Consider the following 17,223-nt stretch of genomic DNA (forward strand, 5'->3'; position numbering starts at 1 on the left):
TATATATATATATATATATATATATATTGTAATTGATCGTTTGCCAGAGAAAACAGGGAAAAATAGCTAATTTGGGTATTCAGCAATTATTGGCTGGGCAATTATCAACAATCAGGTGTCATAACATCTATATTTCGAACCTCTTGTGGTTCTTCTTCAGGATGCTAAAATAATATAATAAGTGGATACACATAAAAACAAACTTCTAACAATTACTTACGTCCGACAAGATTATTGTTTAAATTTACAGAGAGATTTTTGGAGAAACATTATATATATGATTAATTTAAACTTAAATTTATAAAGCAGGTTGTTTGAATAAAATAATAAAGCAAGTTGGTTTGAAGCAAAATTGCAATTGTAGGTAATATCACAGAACACAGTAAAACACAGAACATAAACAATCAAGTAATGACATCGACAGTATGGTCATCGGCTGGACGTTTGTCCAAGGATAATATGTAACTATATATCGCGCTGAGGTTTCCGAGATCAGTCTTCCTGTTGATGTTGTTTTCGTTTTCATTGATAAAACACATTTCCAAAAATGTTCTTTTATTGTAGTCTGAGTTGAGACACAATATTTCGGCTTCATCGAATTTGAATTTGTGGCCCAATGATGATGCGTGGTTAGCCAATGCGCATCTGTCTGGTCGTAGCTTGGCATCACTTTTGTGGATGGCAATACGCTTTTTTAGGCATTGAGAAGTTTGGCCAATATATACAGAGTTACAGTTCCCACATGAGATGCGATACACCACATCTGACTTGGACATTATGGGGATTCTGTCCTTCACATGGCTGAAGATTCTTCCCACTGTCAGTGGGTTGTATTTTGCAATTTTTATGTTTTTGACATCTTTTAAGATATTGGTCAATTTTCTTGTTAAAGATGGGAGGAGAGGTAGGGATACATATTTGATGGGTTCGTTCTGGGCTGTTGTTGCTGGTTCTTCTGTTGGTGATCCATCCTCACTTAGGTCAAGGGGCAGGGCATGAAGACATCTTTCCAAAAACATCCTAGGGTAGCCGTTGTCCTCGAAAATGTTGAGCAGTCTTTCCTCCGCCGACTTCAGGAAGTCGGGGTGGCAGATGTTCTTGACTCGTTTGAACATTCCCTTGATAAGGTTTGTTTTCACGGACCAAGAATGATTGGATTTGTAATGGATGTATCGTCCTGAGGAGGTTGGCTTCTGGTACCAATCGAGTTTGATCACATTATCTGTGCATCTCACCACTTTTGTGTCGAGAAATGGAACCCCATTATCTGTTTCCTCCTCCACCGTGAATTTAATGTGTTGATCGAAGCTGTTGAACACTGTTAATGTTTCAGCCGTCATGTCGTCAGGGATGGCGAGGAGGAGATCGTCGACGTATTGATAAACTATTGGTGTATGAAAAGGTAATAAGGGAATGCAGTAATTCAAGAGGACTGTCATTATGATCAGGGCCAGGATGGAACTAATTTTATTACCCATCGCACAGCCGAAAATCTGCGAGAAGAAAGATCCCCTGAATGTGAAATAACTGGAGTCGAACAGAAACTTTATGATTGATAGAAATAAGGGCATTTCGATGTCTGTGATCTGTTGTATTCTGCTCCATTCAGATTGAATAATTTGCATAACTAGGTCCAGTGAGATGTTTGTGAACAAACTGACGGCGTCAAGGGAAACCAGTTTGTATCCTTGAGGTAATATGAGGTTGTTTATTTGTCTACTGAATTGGAAAGAGTCAGCTATGGAATATGATATGAAGTTGGAAAATGCCTCTGTAAGTATGCGTGTCATGAAGTGACTGAGTTCTGCTGTGGGTGAACCTATGGTGGAGACTATGGGTCGCAGTGGGATGTCAGGCTTGTGGACCTTGGGGAGTCCATATATTCTCGGTGGTACTGCTTTGTATGTGGTTAATTGTCTGGCTGTGGCGCCATCGATAATACCTAAATCTTTTAATTGTTTGATAATTTTGTTATTTTTGTTTTGAGTTTCATTTGTGGGATCTTTTGTCAGTTGTTTGTAAATTGATGAATCCTGCAGAAGTAGATTCATCTTATGTTCATACTGATCTACAGAAAGTACTACTGTAATGTTGCCTTTATCAGCGGCGGTGATTATCAGGTCATCGTGTGCTCTGGTGTATTTTTTGGCTTTGGTGAAAAGGTGATGCTCGAAACTGTGTGATCCCTTATGGGTGTGTACGTAGTTTGTGATGGCATTGGTACATTTAGCCCTCAAGATGTTCTGTGTGGCAGTGGGGGCCAATCCGATGATATTTTCGACGTCTGCTATAATATTTTTGATAGGTGAATCTATAATTGGAAGGGGAGCTAAACTGAATTTAGGTCCCAAACTCAAGATTACTTTGATATCAGTGGGGATCTGTGTGGTTGTTAAGTTATGCAGCCATTCATCTTTGATTTTGATGGACTGGATTTTTTGTTTCTTTAGATCCCAAAATTTTTTGTTGAGATTTTTGTTGTTGTTTGAATATATGGTCTTGTAAGATTTGTTTTGGGTATGGAGAAATCGTTCGAGAATCCCCTCTGGAACGAGTCCAGATAATTTGGTCTTTAATTGTTCAAGGTTGGAGGAAAGAACCCCGATCCTTTTTATAGTGAAAGATATCTCCATGCTAAGAATTCTGGCCGATATTTTATTGTTGAAAAGACTGACCTTTCTGTTGTTTTCTGCGTCATCAGATAGAAGGTTGGTCAAGCATTTGACGTTCTGGACGATGTGTCTGGGGAAAATTCCAGCTGTCCTGCATCGAAGCAAGAAGTTTCTCCTACTAGTCATCTTAGCAAATTTGGTGTTTAAGTGAGCCCATAGTTTCATCTTCCTGGACGCATCTACGCCATAACTCGATTCCACGTCCTCAAAGAAACCCATATCTGCACTGTATTGTAATTGATCGTTTGCCAGAGAAAACAGGGAAAAATAGCTAATTTGGGTATTCAGCAATTATTGGCTGGGCAATTATCAACAATCAGGTGTCATAACATCTATATTTCGAACCTCTTGTGGTTCTTCTTCAGGATGCTAAAATAATATAATAAGTGGATACACATAAAAACAAACTTCTAACAATTACTTACGTCCGACAAGATTATTGTTTAAATTTACAGAGAGATTTTTGGAGAAACATTATATATATGATTAATTTAAACTTAAATTTATAAAGCAGGTTGTTTGAATAAAATAATAAAGCAAGTTGGTTTGAAGCAAAATTGCAATTGTAGGTTAATATCACAGAACACAGTAAAACACAGAACATAAACAATCAAGTAATGACATCGACAGTATGGTCATCGGCTGGACGTTTGTCCAAGGATAATATGTAACTATATATCGCGCTGAGGTTTCCGAGATCAGTCTTCCTGTTGATGTTGTTTTCGTTTTCATTGATAAAACACATTTCCAAAAATGTTCTTTTATTGTAGTCTGAGTTGAGACACAATATTGCTTCAAACCAACTTGCTTTATTATTTTATTCAAACAACCTGCTTTATAAATTTAAGTTTAAATTAATCATATATATAATGTTTCTCCAAAAATCTCTCTGTAAATTTAAACAATAATCTTGTCGGACGTAAGTAATTGTTAGAAGTTTGTTTTTATGTGTATCCACTTATTATATTATTTTAGCATCCTGAAGAAGAACCACAAGAGGTTCGAAATATAGATGTTATGACACCTGATTGTTGATAATTGCCCAGCCAATAATTGCTGAATACCCAAATTAGCTATTTTTCCCTATATATATATATATATATATATATATATATATAAATCGCGGGGTTCCTACGTTCTCTGACGCATCCCGCATTTCGACCGCCATGTCTTTCTATCCTTCCATTCTTCCTCTGCCATCGCCCGGTCCCTCATAGTCTCTCTAATCCCATCCATCCATGTCCTTCCTGGTCTTCCCTTTTTCCGCCTGTTCTGTGGTTTATACTCCTCTGCCAACTTCGGCCATCTTTCCGGAGACATTCTTTTTACATGGCCATACCACAATAATTGCCTCGATTCAATTCTGTCAGCGCTTGTGAACACCCTCGTTGTTCGCCTTCTAATTACTTCATTGGGAACGTGGCTCTCCGCAGGAAGTCCATTTCAACCACTTCAACTCTTCGCCTGTCCCCCCTCGAGAACTGCCAACACTCACTGCCATATGTTAAAATTGGTTCCACAATAGTCCTGTAGAATGTCATTTTAGTATCCAATTTGATCTTATTCGACCACAGAAGAGAGTTAAGTAAACGAATAGCCTTATTTCCCTGTTGTGTCCTATTAAGGACGTCTTGTTTCGTGGTACCTTCCTCTGAAATGATAGTTCCTAGATATTTGAACTCCTTACACCTTTTTAATTCCCGAATCTTCAGTTCTGTGTCCTCTGGTTCGTTTCCTACTTTCAGATACTCAGTCTTTCCCATGTTTACACTTAACCCCCTGTTCATATACAAATGGAAAAATATGGATGTTAATTTATGTTGATGATATTTTGATTGTAGGAAAATCTGAGAACATAGAAGAAATATGTTTGTTGCTGGAAAACCAATTAAAAGCAAAGAAATTGGGTGAAATTAATCGTTTTTTAGGTATGGAAGTGAAAAGATTTGAAGATAAAATCGAAATTCGACAAACTATAATAATTTTGTTGAAAAACTAATTTCATATTTCAATATGGAATCATGTAATGCTATTCAAACACCAATGGAGAAAGGATTTTATAATGCAGATGATGAGATAATAAATGTACCATACAGACAATTGATCGGAGGCCTCATGTATCTGAGTACAACAAGCAGACCGGACATATCATATGCAGTTGGATATCTGAGCAGATTTTTAGATAAACCAACTGCACAATTGTGGAAAGCAGGAAAACGAATACTAAGATATCTGAAGGGAACCAAGGATATAGGGCTAACATACTTCAAGAATCAGGAGCTAAACACAACATTGAATGGATATACAGATGCAGATTGGGCTACTGACAAACTAGACAGGAAGAGTGTGAGTGGATGTCTGATATTTTATGGTAAAAATCCAATTTCATGGTTCTCGAAGAAGCAAAGCTGTGTAGCTTTGTCGACGGCAGAAGCCGAATATATAGCAGCAGCAGCGTGTTCTCAAGATCTTGTGAATTTGAAGGGAATTTTAAGTGACTTTAAATTGGACAATACAACAATACTTTATTGCGATAATCGAAGTTCTATCTTAATAGCTAAAAGCAATGAGAACTCAAAACGAGCCAAACATATTGATATTAAAGTTCATTTTATAAAAGAATTAGTAGCATGTGATGTGATACAACTCAAATATGTATCAACTGATCAAAATTTAGCAGATGTTCTTACTAAAGCATTACCTAAGGAAACATTTGTTCATTTAAGAAATAGCTTCTATATAATGTGATATTTAGACGATTTTCATTTTTGTTTGTTAACCATTTCAAATCGAGGGAGGATGTTGAGATTATATATATATATATATATATATATATATATATATATATTGTGTATGAAGAATTTATCTATGATTTGCCCTCTATGGTATGAAAGATGCGTCGGTAAAAAAAGGTTATGTAAAAAGAGTGAAATTCAATGTGTAGTCGATGTAGTCTTGGGAATTATAATTAATAAAATCAATAAAAGGAAGCGAGGTGTCTCATTCCACGACAAAAACCATAAACCAATAACAGTTGAAAAATTCGCAACAATTGAATCGGTGAAATCAAAAATTAACACCCACGTGGTGGTTTCCGACGGGAATTCAAAAAAGTATTGGAATCCAAACGATCGGGCACAGGAGAGGATGAAGTTTATGTGCTGACTTTATGGTATTATGATCTTTTTTTTTTTTGTCAGAGATCAAGAAATGCCACGTCCTTCTGTTTCAAATATAGGCAGTGACAATGAAGGGAAAATAAGTGATCAAGAGGATAGTGCAAAAGACGTATTCTATAAGATTTTTTCCTCATTGTAATATTTATTAGAAATTTGTCATTCTTGCATTGTATCTAATATACAAGGTAATTCACAGCGATGGCTCATCAGACTTTTATTGAGAACTAATCATAATTTTGTGCTGAAAATTTACATTGCGTTGTGATTTTCGACAATCAAATTTAACCCGAAAAATATTTTCAGACCTCTGCAACTCCTGGTAAAACCGTAAACAATCTACTACTTTCTTATTTCAAATGGCAGACCCAGTACATCTTTGCAGCGTTAGACAGCTGATTTGATAGCTTTGAGTAAAAATTCGAAGATATGTTTTATTTTGAAAGTCTTGAGTTTCGATGAATAAGAATTTTCCATAAACTTCTGAAAGGCCAGCGCGGTGAATCAGCCTCTATATGAAAATAAATATAAATATGCATAAATAAAAAATTCCTATCTCATTTCTTATTCACCGTATCATTCGTTCTTGCCATGCTACAGCTCCTTCTTTTTTGAAATAATTCATGAATAATTCTCGCACTTCTTTTGCTGCACTATTATTATTTCTATTGAAACCACGTTGCAGTTTATTCATTGTACAGAAAGTCTTCTTAACTTTCCCATTATCAACATCTTCTTGATGAAAACAATTATCTGGCGTATAGGAAGTTGCGTGATTACTTCTCAAATATTTATGCAGCACACAACATGCCATTACAACTTTTTCTGCATCTTTCAAGTTTATTCCAATAGAGGTGTGGAATATTCTGAATCGCGCTGATAATATTCCAAATGCATTTTCCACCCTACATCTGTCTCGAGAGAGTCGGTAATTGAAAATTTTCTTATCTTGGTTTGATTACTTCTGATTGAATGGTTTCGAAAAGTTTGGACGTAAAGCAAATGCTTCATCACCTACAAATACAAATAGTAATCGCTGGTAACTTTTTTTACAATTCTTGGAGGTGGCAATAACAACTTTCAATTCTTGAGTTTCCATTCTTGAGTTTGGAAAATTGAACACCAAACAATAATTATAGCATGTGTATGAGATACAGTTTTAGCAGAGGTTAGCGTAACGGGGTACCATACAAATTGGTGTATGATACAAGAGCTTAGGGAAAAACCTCAGTAAAAAAACCCTTTCTCCCCGTGAGTGTAGTGGATTGTAATTGTTCACGAAATAAGCTGAAATATTCCATATTGAAGGGCATCTCGCACTGCAAAAATTGATTCTTTCTCCAACAAAAAGGAAAATCCAGAAGGTCTTCTCCAAGATACCAGAAACTTTTATCTGAAATAAAGAGAAAACAAAAGCAGAAAAACGTAAAATAATAAAATTAGATTCAATATGTCAGATTGACCTAAAATTGACAACCCAATTCAAAAAAGATTCGGAAACTGCATGTATAGCTCTAAAACCATCAATTTTTAATTTCAGGAAATTACAAGCTTGAATGAAACCAGATGTTTTTTGTCTGTGCCAAGTTCATCCAGTTCCATGCATGTATCCGGAATTGGGACTAGCGATCCTTCAAGAAAAAAAGATATAACAAACACACCATCTTCAACCTTCGAAAGAATAACACGGAAACGGAAAACTAAATCAGAAGAGCAAGCAGATGATGTGTTAACTTTAGTGCAAGAACGATTACGCGCTAGTTCGAGTGAGGATGAATTTTCTATTCCAGGAAAAAATTTTGCTTGCAAACTGAGAAGTTTACCGAGGGAGACAAGACTATACATGGAGAAATTAATGAACGAATTACTATTTGAAGCTCAGATGGAAAATGTAAACAGATACACCAAAATAGTCTATCCACCCTCACATAATTTTATAGTAATTGTTATCAGGTGGAACCTGTTCCATCATTTCCACCTACCATGCAACCATTCACGATGACATCAGACAATATGTAGGGGAGAGGTTACCTTTGAACAATTGCCATTATTTTTTCATCTTGGAAATATCTTACATAATTTCAACTTGGCATCGTTGTTCGATAAGTGCTGAACATCCCACATGCGTTTCAAACCTCAGTCTGTTGATAGCTAGGATATCACGCGCATGCGTTGTTTTGTGACCATCTACTATAAAACTAAACGAGTGTAGTCTAGTGAATTATTCAGAAAGTATAGAAGATACATAGGGTGTCAGGATTTTTTAGATAAAAATATATATCCAGAAGAACAGGTAATATAACAATTTTTTTCCAATCCTGCTTGTAAAGAATTCCATTGCTTGGGGCAGATTTGAACACAATTCAACGATGTTCAAAGGTGCCCCACTAAAATAGTTCCGAATGAAATTGAACAAGTGTCTGAGCCCGAAGTAATTTCGAATATTTGATTCCAGAATCTTCATAATGGTCAGAACCTATATAAAAAAGAGGACAAAACCAGAATTTCTCGAGGAGGATATGCAAAGGGCAATCCATAGTGTACAACGGGGAGAATTGTCAGGATTTTATCATTTTATATGCCAGGGATAATGGCATAACAATAGTAACTTCCCCCCCCCCCCCCCATTGTTCGCATCGTCTACAGCCTTTTGATGTCTCTGTATTAGGACCATTTAAGGGAACATATAAAATAGGTTCCAATGACTGGATGATTTCGCACCCCGGCAAAACCATCACTGTTCATAATATCGCTGAGCTGGCTGGAAAAGCATTCGAAAATTCATTCACAATGAAAAACATCTTATCTGGTTTTCGAAAAACAGGAATATTTCCTTTGGACAGAAACATATTCACAGATGAAGATTTTGACCCATCTTGTCACTGATAGACTACCACCTGATGCCCAACTTCCTGTGTCATCAAATGACCCTTTAAACATCTGGACATCTCAACAGATTGAAGAACCATCTACTTCATGCTTCATGTGATATAATATCTGAGCAATCCACGTTCAATAAACATATTGACCTCGCCGACAAATCTACGAATGCCTTTTCGTCTCATCGAGTAGAACCTCACTTTTCTGGTGCCACCAAGGCACCATCGGCTACCTCTGATGGGATTCCTCACTGCTCCAATTTTGCTTCGGTTATTTCACCAGAAGTTTTACGTCCTTTTCCTCAGGCACCTGCTTGAATTGAATACTATCGTGGTAGAAGAAAAGGTCGCTCAAAAATTCTGACTGAAACACCTGAGAAGGAAGCATTGGAACAAGAAATTATAGAAAAGACAACAAGCAAACAGAAAAAGAATGTTATGAAAAAAGTTTTTGATGTTGTGGAATCTGAAAAAATTAACACAAAGTTGAAACCAACTGAAAAAATTATCAAAAATAGAGTCGCAGAACAACACACAGACAGTGATCTGGTTGATGAAGTTGGAAAGCGGAAAAAGAATTTGACGACAGAAAAGTGATTTTTATGCCTAGCATTCTATCATTGAATGTTCAATCTCTGAATGGGAATACGATCGCTGCTTTGGAGGTGGATCTATGTAACTTTCGTAGTGTTCAGTTTTTGTGCTTATCCGAGACTCATGCTTCGGCCGATTCAATTCTTTCGAAGACAATTGAGGAGTTTTTACTGTAGAAGAGTGAATGGTATGGGTGGTGTAGCCATTTATTCTAGAACCGGTTTGAATGTTCATATTAATAATTAATAATAATTAATGTTTTCTTTGATAATATGATTAATTTATTGAATAAATTGTACGTGGCGAATGCATGTATTTATGTCTGTGGAGATATGAATATAGATGCTTCTCCTAACACGCATGATTCCAAGAAATTCAAGGAGTTATGTGACATATTCATGAGTTTCGGTTTAAAATCCTGGGTTGGTTGGCCTACACGAGTTACCCAGAGCTCAAGTACTATAATAGAACTTGTTTTTAGCAATATGACGGATACAACGGTATGCGTAGTAGATAATGACTTATCTGATCATAGAACTGTGCTCATAGGTGCCGATTTTCGCGGGGGATCGGGGAGCTCGCGTCGCACAGGAAAGGAACTTCAGCAGATCCAATGTTGACTCGTTTTATGGTTGTTTACAATCTCAGGACTGGTCTTCCATTCACCATTTCAGTGATCTTGATGAGGCATTCCGGCATTTCTTTGAAATATTCACTTATTTTTTTGATATCTGTTTTCCGCCAAAGAAATTTCACATCAGGGCTAACAATAAAAGTGAGTGGGTAACGGATGAGGTGAAGAAGTCCAGCCAAAATTTGCGTGACATGTTTATATTAAGAAACTCATACCCGGAATTGGCTGGTTTATATAATAAGGAAAAGAAGAAGCACACAAAACTGGTACATAACGTGAAGCGCCGTTATTATCAGAATAAAATTCTTACGTCAGACAACAGGTGCAAGTCATCTTGGAGGGTAATTCGTGATCTCTCAGGAAAACACGAATCTCATTCAAATATTATCATAAGAGAGGACGGAAAAGAACAAGCTGATCCTCAGGTAGTTGTTAACATGATCAACAATTACTTCATTGCTAAACCCAGTGAAGCTGTCAATTCGCTACCATCACAGAACTCTGATTTACCTGAAATGGGTGGTTGTCTTTTGAATGATTCCATATTCTTGAAACCCTTCATTTGTGACGAACTGTTGACTCTTTTGAATAATAGGCTAAAAGGTAAGTCTTCTAAAGGTTTCGATGATATTCCTACATCTATATTAAAGAAGGTATTACCTGTTGTGATTGAACCACTCACATTTTTAGTAAATCTCTCATTTACATCGGGCTGCTTTCCTTCAATTCTTAAAATAGGTAAGGTCGTACCTGTTGTGAAATCAGGATGCGATTCACCAACCTTGGAAAATTTTCGCCCTATAACGATTTCTTCTTGTTTCTCAAAGGTTTTTGAGTTGCCCTTCCTTATAAGGCTAACTGATTTTTTGGAGAGGAAGAATTTAATTAATGCTAGCCAACATGGCTTCTGTTCAGGCCGGTCAACTGCTAGTGCTATTGGTTCATTTGTGGATAGGGTTGTGAGTTTCATTGAGGCAGGCGAGTGTCCTGCTGGAATCTCATGTGACTTGAGCAGGGCATTCGACTGTGTCAACCACGAAATTTTGTTGTCGAAATTGGTTTCTTGTGGTGTCCGTGGGAAGGCCCATGACTGGATTGCCTCATTTTTGTCGGGTCGGAGTCAGTACGTGACAGTTCGTCATTCTGATGGCGCAGTTCTTAAAAATTATTCTTCTCAAAAAAGAGAGGTAAATATCGGGGTTCCCCAAGGTTCAATGTTAGGGCCTATTCTATTTGTCATCTACGTTAATGATCTAGATCAATTGCCACTTTTGGGAGCTGACCCTGTCTCTATGGTAAAGTATGCAGATGATGTTTCTTTTGTTGTCAGTGACGGGAGTGATGGCGGACTCAGTGATGTTTGTTCGGAAATAATGAAACACACATTGAATTGGTGTATAAAATAGTTATTTTTGTATCTAGTGCGCGAAATTCTACTTTGGTGATCGAGAACTGATTTTCTTTAACGAGGCGCAGCCGAGTTGAAAAAATAGTCGAGATCACCAAAGTATTTCGCGCATGAGATGCAAACCAAATTTTTTCTACAAATATCAAAAATATTATTCTAAAATAAGTAACATGTTTAGCTTAATATGAAAAACAGTATTGAAATTTCAGGATCTCTCTCTCACCTCTACGGCAGTTGCTTGCAAATCAAAAATGGATATTCTTATACAACTCCCAAATCTACGATATCACGAGCTGAATCTGAGTTATCTGGTTTAGGAATACCTAATTATTGGTTCGTGCACTGGCTGCACCTTTAATGTAAACATTGTGAATAATAAATAAAATTAGGTACTGTTAAATTTTCTCACAATTTGAAAGCCTTAATTATTGTTATACATTAATAAATGAATGATTTCTTGGATTTTTGCTTGATTGAGGAACATAAAGGTTATGATATAAAAATCCCACATAGTTTACATGCAGTGTACGAAGTAAGTATTTCGCACACTACTTCGCGCACGGTGTCATGGTAACGAAGGAAAATGAAAAAAAGGGTCACTTCGCATATTGTTGTCAATGCGCGAACCTTGTAATTTTTTGACGTTTGTAGAAAAAATAAATTGTGTCTCAATCCTAGAAAGACTCAAATTGTGCGATTTCACAATAGACAGAAACAAGTTCAACCGCTTGAGGTAAAATTAAATGATCATGATAAGCCGTTGCCTCAGAATGCTTCTCTTAAGTTTTTGGGAATGATTTTGGATGACACCCTTTGCTTTAGAGATCATTGTGAGTCTCTTTTAACGAAATTAGGCTCGCAGTGTTTTCTGTTTCGTAATTTAAAAACTGTGTTGGCTCCAGATCAGCTTGCATTAATGTACCATGCGCAGGTGGAGTCACGTTTGAGGTATGGCCTACTATATTGGGGCAATTCATCCTTGGCTCCGAGTCAATCGCTTGACAGGAGAAGACGTGCTACAGTGCTCCTAGTGCTATAAAAGAGAAAGCGGACGAGAAAGTCACAGTGCCGTAAAAGTGAAAGCGGAGGTGAAAGTGCCCACTAACAAAGCTACGGAATATTTGATTCCGTCTGTGGAGTTTTTGTAGGTTCTATATTTGTTATCGGAATTTTAATTCGTTAAAATTTTCGAAGTTGGTGTTCATCCTAAGTGTCCAGGGATTTTTTTTTCTCGTTGGTACTGCAGAAAACATCAGGTGAGCTTATTTTTCGTATCTTTCTTTCTGATTTTTCTCATAGCGTAGAGAATATTTGATGAGCCGTTTTGTTTTTATGCATGAGATACATTTTTCTTTTGTCTTGAAAAATTTTATTTCCAATTTCTTTGAGTAGCAAAGTAATTATTAATTAGATTCTAAAATGTCTGACCATTCGGACTGCGATTCCGTAATGGAAGAAGACGCGCCAGAAATCGCTAATGTCGTGTCCGAACACGATATTTTGAGAGAGGAGAACGCAAGTTTGAAAGCGAGGGTGAATGAGTTAGATAGATGCGTATCTAGCTTAGTCGCTGAGATTAAAAATCTCAGGGAGAGGCTCGAGTTGCAGGAGGGAAATAAGGAAAGTCCTTACTCCAAAGCACTCAAGAAGAACATTATTTTGAAAAATGTCCAAGAAGTGAACTTACCGGTTCAAAAACAGAAGATGGAGGTGGTCAAAACCCCTCAAACCAAAATTTCCCCACCCGCCAAAAGAGTGAGAAAGGATAGCTCCTCGTCCAATGAAGATACAAACAAGAAAAGAGTCTTGGAAACCCCAGCCCAAGAGAAAACCACTCCAGTGGAGAGAAAAGAAAAAATCCCTCCAGTTACCCTGAGAGGTACGTCCGAATGGACGTCAATTTCCAACGCGTTAATGCGAAACGGAATAAATTACAGCAGAGCGACTACTGTGAAGGACGGAATTAGGGTCGTCCCACAAACCCCACAAGATCATCGAAGGATGACTGAATTCCTCCACAAAATCAACAGAGAGTTTTACACTCTCCAACGAGAAGAGGAGAAGAAAATTTACGCGGTAGTGAGATACCTACCGCTGGATGCAGATATCCCGACGATACTTGACGACCTCAAGGATCAAGGGATCGTCGATGCTGAGGTCATAAGGATGACCTCAAATAAAACAAAAAATCCGATGCCCTTATTGCTGGTTAAAACCCAGAATAAGGGTATCTTCGAGGTGAGAAGGCTCTACAACATGAACTGTGTTGTTGAACCTAAGAGAAGGACGACCGGGCCTGGACAATGTTACCGCTGTCAGCGATATGGACATGCCCAAAGTAAGTGCACTTTTCCATGGAGGTGCGTGAAATGCTCCGGTAATCACAGCTCCAAGGAGTGTACGCTTACCAGGGAGAACGAGGAGCGAAATGCCTCTTGTGTTCTCTGTGGAGAGCAAGGAAATCCAGCCAGCTACAAGGGATGTAGCGAATGGAAATTGGTCACTAAAAAGACCAAGAGATCGCCAAGATCGAACCAGACCAGCTCGAGGCCAACAGAAAATACACCGAGGCCATCCCCAAACTCTTCGGAAGTGAAGAAACCCCAGGAAACTGCAACCAAAGCAGTCAAAGAGACGAAGAAACCAGAGAAAAAGACGGAAAAGGCAAAAACCGTCAAAAAAGCCGAAACCAGAAAAGGAATTTCTGGAATCACTGAGGAACTGGATAAGTTCACGAAAAACCTCCTCAGCACGATGATGCAGAATCTGGAGAAAGAGATTGAGAAGAAGATGCAGCAAATTATTAAGAATATTCAATGGCTGACACGACGATAAAGAACAATCTCATAATCGTCTCTTGGAACGTCGAAGGATTGAGAGCCCGCAGATCAGAATTCGAAGAACTGATTGAAGAGAAGAGACCGGATGTCATAGCTCTCCAAGAAACGAGACTTAACCCCAACGTTCGGATAGCATTTCCCAATTACGATATTTACAGAAATGATAGACCTAACAGCACAGGTGGCGTTGCTATACTGGCTAGAAGGAATATGGATCACCATTTCGACCAAATATTCAATGGACAAGAAGTAGAAGCAATATCGATTATTGTGAATACTAGTCGAGGGCAAGTGAAGATTATTTCAACTTATAAATCACCGGATAAGGACATGCTGGAAGAGGATCTAAAAATGCTACTAGAAGGAAGACACCCGAAAATCATAATTGGTGATCTTAACTGCAAATCGCAGGAATGGAACAGTAGGGTGGAAAATACAAACGGGAGAAGACTGAAGATTTATGCTGAAAAACTTAATGCAGTTGTGATAGGACCTGATATACCGACCTACATACCAAGAGTAAATGGACTACCCGATGTACTGGACATTGTCGTAATGAAAGACATCACTGAAGAAATCAACATTGATACAATAGAAGACGGAACTTCAGACCACAATCCCATAGAATTCATAGTGGGACATGGCCCAAGAAACGAAGAAGAGACACAAACCAAGGATCGCACAGACTGGGAGAAATATAAGAATTTACTTCAGGAGAAAATCAGGGAAATTCCCCAAATAAACACCCAGGATGAATTAGATGAAGCAGTTGAAAAATTGGAAAATCATATAAAAGAAGCCTATGAAGAAAGCACCAAGAGAATAAGGAAACCAATTCCGAAACATTCACATGGAGATACGCCAAGGGATATAAAGGAACTTATAAAAAAGAACAGAAGACTCAGGAAAATCTACAGAACAACAAAAAGAAAAGAAGACAAGAAGAAACTGAATAAGCATAGTCAGATATTGAAAAATGCTTTAACAGAACTGCGTAATAACAGATGGCACCAGAGATTAAGGGAACTGAATACAATAGATCACTCGGCTTGGAAAATGCAAAAACGCTTACGACGAGAACAGACAGTTATACCTCCACTGCATGGAGCAAACGGAATGATATATACGAGACTTGAAAAAGCCGAAGCACTTGCCGACACAATTGAGAGAGAAGCCAGAATAAATTACAGAAATGATGATGACAATGAAGATCTAGAAGAAGAAGTGGAGGCAAACGAAGAACTGATGATGGAACCACCGGAAACCGAAATCATTCCAAAACCGGCTTCACCAACAGAAATCAAAGAGATCATAATGAAACTGAAAAACTGGAAAGCACCGGGAGAAGATAGGATAACGAATTATATGTTGAAGAAATTGCCTAGAAAAGGAATAGCAGCCATGACGAATATAACAAACGGAGTGATGAGGACCGAATACTACCCAAAGAGATGGAAAACTGCAGAAATGATAGTTTTCAACAAGCCTGGAAAGGAACGGAAATTTCCTCAAAATTATAGACCAACCAGCCTACTATCAGCACTAGTAAAAGTCGTCGAGAGGGTTATCGCCAAAAGGCTGAATGAGGAAACAGAAATGTTGAAGATAATCCCACCCGAACAATTTGGATTCCGACGAGAACACTCGACTGAACTCCAATTACTACGGCTCATAGAATACGTCACCGAAGGAATGCAGACAAAACAGGCCACAGGATTAGTTCTGATGGATATCGAGAGAGCTTTTGATAGAGTATGGCACGAAGGCCTAATCTACAAGATGAAAAAAGCAGGATATTCGACCAAGCTATGCAAGATTATAAGGAACTATCTGAGGAATAGAAACTTTAATGTGAAGATAGATGGAGCAACCTCTCAAACCAGACAATTGGAAGCGGGAGTGCCACAAGGATCGGTACTTGGACATCTGCTTTACGTAATATACGTTTATGATATCCCGAAGAATGCTAGGAATATGCTCACCTTGTACGCAGATGTCACAGGAATAGCGTTCAGACATCGACGCCCAGAGATCATACACCGGAGACTGCAGGAAGCCATAGATGAATTACTCAAATGGTGCATCAAATGGAAAATCCAAATCAATGGAAGAAAGACTCAAGCAATATTACTGCAAAAGAGAAGATTGAGGATGGAAGAAAACCTTGAAGTTGATGGACAAGAGGTTGAATGGAAAAATGAAGCAACATACCTAGGAGTGACGCTTGACAGAGGACTTACATGGAAAAACCACATCAAATGTGCTGTTGATAAAACAAAAGCCGCAATGAGTAAACTTTATCCACTCATAGGCAGAAGAAGTCATATGAATAAGAACATCAAGTTGACGATGATTAAAACTATTGCGCGACCACAACTCACATATGGATCGGCGGCATGGGGCTTCGCAGCCAAGACCCACATCAAGAGAATACAGGCCACTGAGAATAAACTCCTTAGAATGGCGATGGACGTACCCTGGTTTGTTAGGAACAAACAAATCTACAAGGACTTGGAATGGGAACCAGTTACAGAATTTATGAAGAGAAAGGCGGAAAGGATATTCGACAAAGCCAAACAACATCCAAATGAGGAACTACGAAGATTAGTCGACTACGATCCAACAGAAGAAGCTAGAAGGTCAAGAACCTACCACCGAAGACCGAGAGATCAGTTAAGGATTTAAATGTAACCAAATAAGAGCTTAACCTATAAAAGCTATAGGCAGCATACAACTATCAACACGACTATGATCGTGTGAGAGTCCAGAAACCATAAGAGTCAACTGGTTAATAGGCAAAATGCCCGGAACCTATGAAGAAGCAGTTAAGGGTTTTTAGTGGGTCTCGAGCTCAGAGAGTGAGAATCCCCACACTGTTCCCCCTCAGCAGAGGGTGTGTTCGTCTGTTTGCAGATTTTCCCCCTGCTACACCAAAAAAAAAAAAAAAAAGCTCCGAGTCTGTTTATCGCGCAGAAGAGGATACTGCGAGTGATTGCTGGTGTCTCCCAATTCGTTTCCTG

General features: G+C 38.1%; 1 protein-coding gene across 1 annotated transcript; it reads right to left on the reverse strand.

The window, feature by feature from the left end:
- Positions 1-404: 404 nt before the first annotated feature.
- LOC123306967 lies at positions 405-3,232 on the reverse strand. The gene is made up of 2 exons (XM_044889168.1): positions 3,098-3,232; positions 405-3,041 (listed from the first exon to the last, which is right to left on the reverse strand). Exon 2 carries the CDS (start codon positions 2,889-2,891, stop codon positions 405-407), a length of 2,487 nt encoding a protein of 828 aa, XP_044745103.1. The 5' UTR covers positions 2,892-3,041; positions 3,098-3,232.
- Between the last annotated feature and the right edge of the window lie 13,991 nt (positions 3,233-17,223).

Source organism: Coccinella septempunctata, chromosome 2, assembly GCF_907165205.1.
Source record: "Coccinella septempunctata chromosome 2, icCocSept1.1, whole genome shotgun sequence".
Taxonomy (NCBI): Eukaryota; Metazoa; Arthropoda; class Insecta; order Coleoptera; family Coccinellidae; genus Coccinella; species Coccinella septempunctata.